At 33.6% G+C, this 10,210-nt stretch overlaps 1 protein-coding gene across 1 annotated transcript; it reads right to left on the bottom strand.

Annotated features, from left to right (window-relative positions):
* Window positions 1–2,614: 2,614 nt before the first annotated feature.
* On the bottom strand, window positions 2,615–4,456 carry LOC118492251 (serpin-ZX-like). Its single transcript, XM_035990153.1, has 2 exons — window positions 3,798–4,456; window positions 2,615–3,489 (listed from the first exon to the last, which is right to left on the bottom strand). The coding sequence occupies exons 1-2, from the start codon at window positions 4,278–4,280 to the stop codon at window positions 2,710–2,712; spliced, it is 1,263 nt and encodes a 420-aa protein (XP_035846046.1). The 5' UTR covers window positions 4,281–4,456; the 3' UTR covers window positions 2,615–2,709.
* Between the last annotated feature and the right edge of the window lie 5,754 nt (window positions 4,457–10,210).

Raw genomic sequence — 10,210 nt, 5'->3', positions numbered from 1 at the left:
GGTTATGGTAAAATGAAAACTTCTACGAGTTTTGAGAACTTAGAGAACTCAACCATACAAAAGGTTTTTTTGATTTTTTTTTTCACAAAGGGTGTGAATGAGCGGTTAGAGACTCAAGGTCTTAAACTTTTTGATTTTGAATTCAAGTGGTTAAAACCACTAAAACATAGGGACTTAAAAAGTAATTTACTACTAATTAAATTTGAAATTGTACGTTTGATCTCTAACTATATTAAATAATATTATACTTATTATATTGTTTGATACATTTATATTTGTTATAGATAATTATTAATTAAATTTGAATTTAGACGTTTATCTCTAACTATATTAATTAATATTATATTATATTTTGTGCATAAAATTAATATGTAATACTATTATTAAAAGAGAGGAGGCACCAGAGAGTGACACGTGTACAAAAAGATTTTCATTTATTAGTATAGGAAGATATTAAGAGTTAATTATTATTTTTTCCCTGTGGTTTGTCAAAAATCACTATTTCAGTCCATTAGTTTAAAAATTACGATTTCAGTCCCTATGGTTTCACTTTCGTAACCATTTCAGTCCACCTCCGTTAACCCCATCCATTTATTTTGTTAAGTACACGTGAATTGACCATAATATCCTTATTAATAAAAAACAAAAAGATATCTAAATGAGCTAATTACTGTTTTCGTCCCTTTGATTTGACAAAAATCACTATTTCAGTCCCTGTGGTTTCACCCTTTCGTAACCATTTCAGTCCAGTCTCCTAACACCGTCTATTTTACCGTTAAGTTTTTATGAAATACCTAAGTTACCCTTGTGTTAATTAAATAAAAAAAACCATGGAAATTTAAAATATTGTATTCTAGGACCCACTTGTTAAAACACAACCCCACGCTACCCCACCCCCACTTCATCCCTACTCTCATTTCCGGTAAAAGTTTCCGGTCATCTTCTCCAGTATCACAACCCCACCCTCTTAATGTCCGGCAACCTATTACCCCACCCTAATTAATATCTTCCTAGCAGCATCAATTAACATAATAACTTTGAAAATAATGCTTACCTGAACATTTTCTCATTCTAAAATCCAAAATTAAAATTTTGGAACCATATATGTAAAAATAGTGTCAGATTTCTACTTCTACGGAAGCCATGGTGGGTCGAACCCTACAATTCAGTTTAAGTCCATATGTCATACAACAATAAAATCATATAAATCCAATAATAAAATCATATAAGTCCATATTTAATTAATACAAGGGTAACTTAGGTATTTCACTAAAAACTTAACGGTAAAATAGACGGTGTTAGAAGACTGGACTGAAATGGTTACGAAAGTGAAACCAAAGGGACTGAAATAGTGATTTTTGTCAAACCACAAGGACGAAAACAGTAATTAGCTCATTTAGATATCTTTTTGTTTTTTATTAATAAGGGCAATATGGTCAATTCACGTGCACTTAACAGAATAAATGGATGGGGTTAACAGAGGTGGACTGAAATGGTTACGAAAGTGAAATCACAGGGACTGAAATCGCAATTTTTAAACTAATGGACTGAAATGGTGATTTTTGACAAACCACAGGGACGAAAATAGTAATTAACTCATATATTAATAAACAATTTGAAATGAAAAGTGATTTTAATATTATAATAATATATAGTTTTTTTAATACTTTTATTATTTTAATATTATTACTAATAATTATTTTCTTTACTTTTTAACTTATATCAGGGGTTGGGATAAGATTGGTGTCAACCGGTATCGAACCAGTAATTGGTATCGAAAATACCGGTACGGTCTTGTTCGGTATCAGTACAATAAGGTAAAAACCGGCACTAATACAGAAAACGCCAAAAGTTGGTGCTGAATTGATATTGGAAATCTTTTGGTTCGAGAAATTCAGTGCTACTACCCGGTACCATTTGCTCATCCTTGATCACTGTTACCGTAAGAACAACGGTATTGTACAACTTTTTTTTGTTGATTTTCTTCAACTTTATTTTTTTCTCTTTTTAGTTTCAAGGGTCGGAATGAGCTCGGTGCCAACCGATACAAAATCGGTACTGATACAGAAAATACCGGTTACGGTACCGGTATATGAAGATAAAAAACGGTAGTGAACCGGTACCAGGAACGCCAAAAGTCGGCACCGAATTGGTACTTAAGATCTTTCGGTTCCGCAAATTTGGTACCGGTACCCAGAACAATTTGCTCATCTCTGACCACGAGTTTCATACGAACAACATCGTTACCATACAACGTTTTTTGTTGATTTTCTTTTGGTTATCTTTTAGTGTTTTTTTCTACATTTTATTTTACTTTTGTCAGCAGTTCCGTTCGCAACACGCTCGTAGTGATTAACACATGTAAAAACAGACTAAATAACAAAAGAAATTCGCCGCAACGCGGTTAAACGTAATTTAAAAAAAAAAAGCTTTAGTAGAACTAATTTATTTGTAGCAAATAGATTTAGGATATAAGAGCGCAATGAACTTGACAAAAACATAACAAATCAAGATCTTGAATGAATTAGGATATAAGAGCGTCGTGAACTTGACAAATCAAGATCTTGTATAGCACTATATAAACCAAGATGTAAAGTATTAGTCCAAAGTCCAGTAGATATATAAAACCCCAATATCAAGTTGTTAATTCGCAAACACAAAAAGTAATGTAACCGTCCATAAACAAAAGACAAGGACACTCAGATACTTCTAACTAGGGTGAATCACCTGTCCCATAAACAACACGACTCCGGTCACATCTTCTCTAATCACAAACAAGAACGGGTGATCTGCCACAAAATCAACCCAATCTTTAATCATAATTTTCCTGCGTGGACATCCAGTACCTAATGTAACTACAGTGACTGCTGCAGCTTCTGTACCTTCTTCATTCACCTCCACAACAGATTTATGGATGACGCTCGAAACATAAAGGTTTGGTGAGTCCACTATTTCGGTGATTCGAGATCCAAACTCGAAAGGGAGTTTAAGGCCTAATTTCTTCAACATATCAGAAGCTTCAAACCCGAATTCTATCTTAAATTTTGGTATAAAAAACTCCCCGACTCTTACCTTTTCTCGTGGAATGTGATGGTCAAAAAAATTGGGTATGGAACCGATCTTCTTTATTAAAGACGGAAGCCCATCTTTCGCATCACTGAGGTAAAAGTACATTGTGAACTTACGCTTATCTGGACCTTGCGAATAAGGAAGACCCAATACTTTGAAATCATCATATTCATGTACGAATTGATTTTCGTAGTTGGTCATAAAGGGAACTTTAACTTTATTGCCATTGAGGAGGTGAAAGTCACCTTCTTCAGTCAATGAGGTTTCAAACTGCTGACGCCATGTTCCCTTGAAGTAGATAGCATTTGTAAGGATGAGCATTGTGTCATCAGTAACTTGTTTATCAGTAATGACTTCCTTGATAAGGTCATGTGTTTGCTCTTTGGCCCATGAATTCACTTCATCGGCTACCTCTTCTGCCTTCATTAAACAAAAAAAAAAAAAAAGAGTATAGAGTAAATAATATCACTAAACAAAAAAATAATAGAGTACCACTCAATAATATATTAGCATAATAGTATAAAAAAACAAAGTTTTATAACTTTAATAACGATCTAAGCCTCGTTTGTGAACAAAATAACCAAGATTGATATCAAAGTAGTTGCAGAATCATCCTCACAAGAAGACTTAATGAGCAATATAATACGTAAAAGAAACTCTAGTAATATATTGAGTTAAGAAAGAGTTGAAAAAGAGGTAGGGCCGCTTGAAAAACATTAGAAACTAACCTTGTGGAAATCGACTTGTTTGCAAGCGGCTCTATAAACGGTGTCCACAACCTGTTTGAAACATGGTTTGAGAGAAAAGTTTTCACCAACCCAAACTGCGTTTACAGAAGACAATATAGGTCCGCCACCAGGGCTACCGTCGGCTAATATCGAGGACACAAGCTCCGAATAGAGAGAGTTGAGGTCATCCATAGTATCCGCTTTAAGGAAAGCCAGGAGTTGGTCAAGTGTTTCACCTTTGCAACCGGCAGATAGTACGCTCAGGGCGACCTGGATCGAGAGGGGTGAGAAAACAACGTTGAAGTCGTGTTTGTCGGACAGAAGGTGTGTTGCGAGTGCAGTTGAGACATGGGTTTGGTTGCTGATCATCATCGACTGGTCGAGACGCCGAGGTTGTGGCCGAGAGGGTTTAAAAGCAGGCTTTGGGTAACGCTGTTTGAGACGAGGCTTGTTGAAGATGGGATGGCGGAAAAAAGGAGCCATTGTTGGACTTCTCTGAGTACGTAAACAAGGAATAAGAAGAAAAATATGCAGGGTGTATATATATATATTCAACCTCTACTCAAGAAAACCCTACTTAATCAAAACAAATCAAAATATTAATATGATTTAGTTTCTTGAAATAAATTGAAGGTGATACATTCACTGATAACAAAACTTTGTTGAGGGCTTAAAAGGATAATATCGTGGGTTTAAAAGGATAGTTTGACGAATTTCTTTTGACGTAGAAACCGAACAAAACGTTACTTTAATCTTTGTAAATTGTCTTGCCGCATTAGGGGAGGCGGGGTCATCGTTATGTTGGGGTCATCGTTATGTTTACGTGATAGCATAAAATCAACGCGTGGAAAACAAAAATTCCTACTGCCACCTCTCAATTTCACGCGTGATAGTTTAACGTGGGCCGATTTCGTTATTTTCTTCACGGCCCGTGATGGTTTTTTTGTGAGGGTAATTGTTGGTTGGGGGAAATTGTTGGGTGTGGTGGTGATCGATGCCCATTGCCATCAAAAAAGGTTGTGAGTGATGGAAAAATGGTTGATGACATGGCGGAATTTGATTGGTGCTTGTGAGTGATAGAATTCTATCACTAGTGACCACCTTCACCCCTTAACTTCTTATTCGCTAGAGTGATAGTCATGTTTCCATTTTTTATCGAAATAACATAACATGTTTAAATTTAGAGGTGGGCTAAATGCACCCCTATTTTTACTTATTATACCCCCATCTGCCTATTTAGACACCCTTTGCCTCGTATAGGCTTATACGGGGCGTATAGGGTTTCATCAAATTCAGTGTCTCATTCATGGTAGTTCTGGTTTGGCTGCTCCTATATCAGGGCCGGCCCTGAGCATGTGCGGGGTGTACGCCAGCTCAGGGCCAAAAACATAAAAGGGCCCGTAGTTTTTTTATATATTATTTATACACGTAATATTATATATATATATATATAATTATAACCATATGTTTATAATAAAGTATCAACTGCAGTAGAGTGGTAAAAAGGATGGTTTTTAAGTCATTGGTCGCTAGGTCGAACCTTGGTCTCACCCATTTTATTTCCTTTTTTCCTCTTTTTATCCTTCACTCAATTGTATTCAGTTATATCAATATTTCCTTTTTTTCTCCTATTATCTTTTTATCTTTCAATCAACTTTTCTTTTTCTTTTCACTTAAATTTTCTTTTTCTTCTTTCACTCAAGTTTTCTCTTTCTTCACTTAAATTTTCTTTTTCGTTTTTTCAAACAACCCAATTCTTTTATTGTTTAATATTATTATTAATTATAAAATATTTTTTTTTCTTAACTTCTAAAATACTTTTTTACAAACTGTTCGAACTGACCTGAATCTGTTCAGTTTGTTATACTACCCGTAATAGGGTTTGATCGAATTGCTGAGTGACGCAACAACAACGCAACAACGGCACAGAATTTTTGTTTTACCAGGGCGTGTACGGCCCTTTTTTTTAATCTCGCACAGGGCCCAAATTTCTTTTAACATTTTCAGAGACGGCACTGTCCTATATGCCTCGTATAGGCCTATACGGGGCGTATATGACCCCTCGTATAGGTCTCATGTATGATTCATGCCCCATATATGCCACGTATAGGCGTATATAAGGGTTTTTTTTAACATACATTTTATACAATATTAATCGTTTTAGCAAAATTTTAAACAAAAATAAGTTTTCTATTTTAAATAAATAAAAATAACAAGTACATGATATGATACAACACTTGTATAGGCCTATACGAGACCTAAATCACACCTATAGTCTTATGCAAGACCTATAAGCCTATACGAGTTATTATAATTAATATGGGTTTTTTATAATTAATATTAGAGTTATTATAATTAATATGAATTTTTATAATTAATATTAGAGTTATTATAATTAATATGAGTTTTTTATAATTAATGTTAGAGTTATTATAATTAATATGAGTTTTTTTATAATTAATATTAGTGTTATTGATATTAATATAAGTTTTTTCTAATTAATATTAGTGTTATGAATATTAAAAACAGAACCAAAAAAACTAAAAATATATGCCACATATAGGGCTAGACTGGGCGTTAGGGATAACAATGGGTCGGGTTTGGGACAGGTTTAGGAAATCTCAAACCCAAACCCGGTTAGATAAGCTTGTCCCAAACCTGTCCCAAAACCCGTCGGGTTTCTAGCGGGTAAATACCCATCGGGTATCGGGTATACCCACGGGTTTCGGGTAAACCCATTAATTTAAAAAGATTACTCGTTGGGTATACTCATCTCAAAACACATTGGGTATCTATCGAGTAACTACTAACCGGTTACATTTTGTATTATCATTATAAAAATATATATATCAAATAACTACAATTTATATGGAATAGAATACCTATGTGTGTAAAAAATGGATGCATCATATATATACATATTTATTTAATAATATAAAAAAAATTATATCGGGTATACAATCGGGTAAACGGGTACACTTTATCGGGTATTTGGGTCGGGTAAACGGGTATATCACTAAATCCCAAACCCGATTAACCGACCCCAAACCCGTCCCAATTGTGTCGGGTTTCGGGTTTACCTAATGGGTTCGGGTTTGATTGCCATCCCTACTGGGCGTATAGTGTGGTCCAAAAGACTATTGTAGCCCTGTTTTGCCCCCAGTCTAGGCCTAATTTAGGGCTAAAATGGTAATTTGCATTATATATATACGCTTCAACAAGCCTATACTATGCATATAAGAGAGGCAAAAACGACCAATTTACCCTCAGTCTAGGCCTAACTCATGGGTAAAATGGTTTTTTTCGTCTATACGCCCCATATAGCGCTATACGAGGCATATAAGACAAAATATGACATAATAAGAGATTCTCTTGGAAATTGAAAAATGTTATACACGACGTATAGACCTATACGAGGCGTATATGAGGGTGTGTAAATAGAGACTAGGGTGTGTGAATATGTACACCCTTTCAAAAGTACATGTTTAAAACTTTTCATATACCAACCCTTAAAAATTCATTTTTTTAGTAATTGATCCGAAAGCAGTTTCAGTAGTTAGAATATGTTGAAGGAGTATCAGACCATGCCTAAGATAGGGTTTTGCAGCCACCCTCTTGCATTTATTACGTACTCAAACCCAAACTATTCAGTTATTTCATAGATGTTATAATATAATTATATCAATTGGAATTCTACTTGTTTCACGAAGCACAACATATATCCTTTGTCACTAACTAATAATCAAATACAACTGCAACGGAGTCATTGAGTGGAGAATTGACTGGCAAATGATGTTTTATATGTCAAAAAACACAGACCGAAAATTAATAACAAGTATCATCTGTTCCATAAGACCATCCGTAGTGGGCAAGATCTTGGCGTGTTTCTCCCCCAAACACGCCCAACCACGCCCAAGCCCCACCCCCATGGCGTTTTAGGGCGTTTTTGGCCAAATTTTTTGTTTTGGCGTGTTTGAAACAACGCCGGATGGGGGAATAACTGACCAATCACCTTCAGCTTCATTTGTTTTGTCCAATAAGATTTTTTAATGTTTTTTTTATTTAATTTTATTACAAACATAATGCCCCACAATCCCGACTACATCCATTTTAGAAAAAAAAGTCCAATAATGCCCCTTGCTGACTGCACTGTTACATGACAGAAAACACTCAAGAATAGGGGCATTATTCAGCCTTACCACTATGCATGTTCTTAATGTAAAGGTTTTAACAACAGTCCTTATGTGTTTACCTAAAAATATGCCACCTACTCCACTAGAATTGATGAAAGAATGATTTAATGGTTTTAATTAAATTCAGGTTATAAATAATTTTTTTTTTCTTAATTGTTGTTGATTTCTTGTTCCTATCTTACATTTTCAATCTTGTGATGCAAACATTGATCGCATAAATGCTTCTTATCAGATGAACCCTAGCATATCATTAGTATAATTCTTATAATTTAATTATCTTTTTTATGAACCCTAGCATATCATTGGCATAATTCTTATAATTTAATTATCTTTTTTGATTTGTTTAAAAACTTGATAAGTTGTTATCTAATTTAATTATCCTTTTGAATTGTTTAAAAATTTCAAGTAGATGCGATTAAAAAATACAAAATAAAAGGTTTTATTGTATTTATTTAAAATTTCAAGGGGAGAGTATAACCAGTAAAATTTAAGAAAGGGGAGTGCATTTAGCAACACCCTTAAATTTATTGATTATCATGTTGTGTAAGGTTATTGTAAAAAAGGTTAAAATGTGAGAAATTTGAGAAATATTGTGGAGATGAGACGTGTCCTCAATCTAAATTAATTCAAAATGGTAAACAAGTAATTTTATCATTAATTCAAAACTTTTCACAACCACCATCCAACACATATATAACACCATTCAATAAGTATATAACACCATTCAATAAGTAAATAACACATAACATTCAATTATGGTTTCGGTTGATATTATGGTTCGGTTTTTGAAACTATTATATACGTATATAATTAGGTATATTATAGTCATGTATTAGAGGTAATCCACTAACCTCAAGATTTTATAATAATATATATAGATTTTTCCATACTTTTATCATTTCATTATTACAATAGATTACTATTATATTTACTTTAACATTAAACATATTTCTTTAATTATAACTTTTAATGATTTTCTTTTTTAATATTACTGATACTGTCTAAACAACAGCAGTACCGTACTGTATAACATCTGTATAGTTTTTTCTATTATTAGCGTCATCATGTGCTTATTATTATGTACAATTCGATAAAAGTTCTATTCGAACAAACCATATAGTTGATTTTTTTTATCATCACAAACCGAACATATACCAATCAAACAATATTGGTAACGGTACCGTATTCGTTTTTATAGTTTCCTCGACGTGGCGGTATAAAATTCATTGAATACGAAGTTATATTCGCAATAAAGTACTTTTTGGTATCGTAAGTTATATCGAGTGTCTGTACAATATCGATATCATAACGGACCGATACCGACCAAACAACATCGGTACCGATACAGGTATTCGCTTTTATTGTTTTCAATCGTTGTAAACCATGTGTTGAATGGCAACGATTGTTATGCCAAGTGGCGGTGCAAGTACTGTAATGAACCAAACCGATAATGATCAAAGGTCTGCAACGAAGCGCGCAGTAATTATACTAGTTATAAGTAAATATTGTAATGAAACAATGGAATAAAACAACACTATAACAATTTATATAACACAAAAATTAAACATTAAAAAAAAAATACAATTTACATATATTCTGCAAGCAACTTATATCCAATCTCCAAGTAATTTATACTAATTTTTTTAATTACCTTTTGTTTCAAATTAAATGCATCATCAACCGTCGGTATTGGAACTTCCAAAGGTCTTTTCTTCCTTTGTGATTGCTACGCATAAAAATATCCAACTGTTAGTAATAAAATTGTAAAACTAAGGTTCGAATAGTTGTTTTTTATATGGACTTTATCCGATCATCTCCACTAACAAGAAATTCAACCATATCTTTTGATAGAGCGCTTTGGTAGTCATCCGATATACGTTCGCACTAAATCCCGATTCCAAGGCAAGGGTTATGATTGGAATGCTAAAAATGTTATGGATCATTTTGATTAAAGTAGGGCACTTGCTAGAACCTTGAATTTATCATTTTAACACATCAAATTATTTGTATTCCTATAATTAGGCTCCTCTAAGTACATCTCAAGGTAACCTTTTGTTTTGTTTATTTTCAACTGGTCCAGTCTTAAGAAAAGCATAAAAATCATCTTCATGTCTAACATAAATGTTTTGGGGCCCGGATGATGTATAGTTGAGTTATTCTTAGATACCCTAGCCATGTAAAATGCGGTGTAGCACTTTTCACATGGAGACTTTAACTAAT

This window comes from Helianthus annuus, chromosome 5 (assembly GCF_002127325.2).
Source record: "Helianthus annuus cultivar XRQ/B chromosome 5, HanXRQr2.0-SUNRISE, whole genome shotgun sequence".
In the NCBI taxonomy this organism is placed as follows: domain Eukaryota; kingdom Viridiplantae; phylum Streptophyta; class Magnoliopsida; order Asterales; family Asteraceae; genus Helianthus; species Helianthus annuus.
This window is presented reverse-complemented; position numbering and strand designations above follow the sequence as displayed.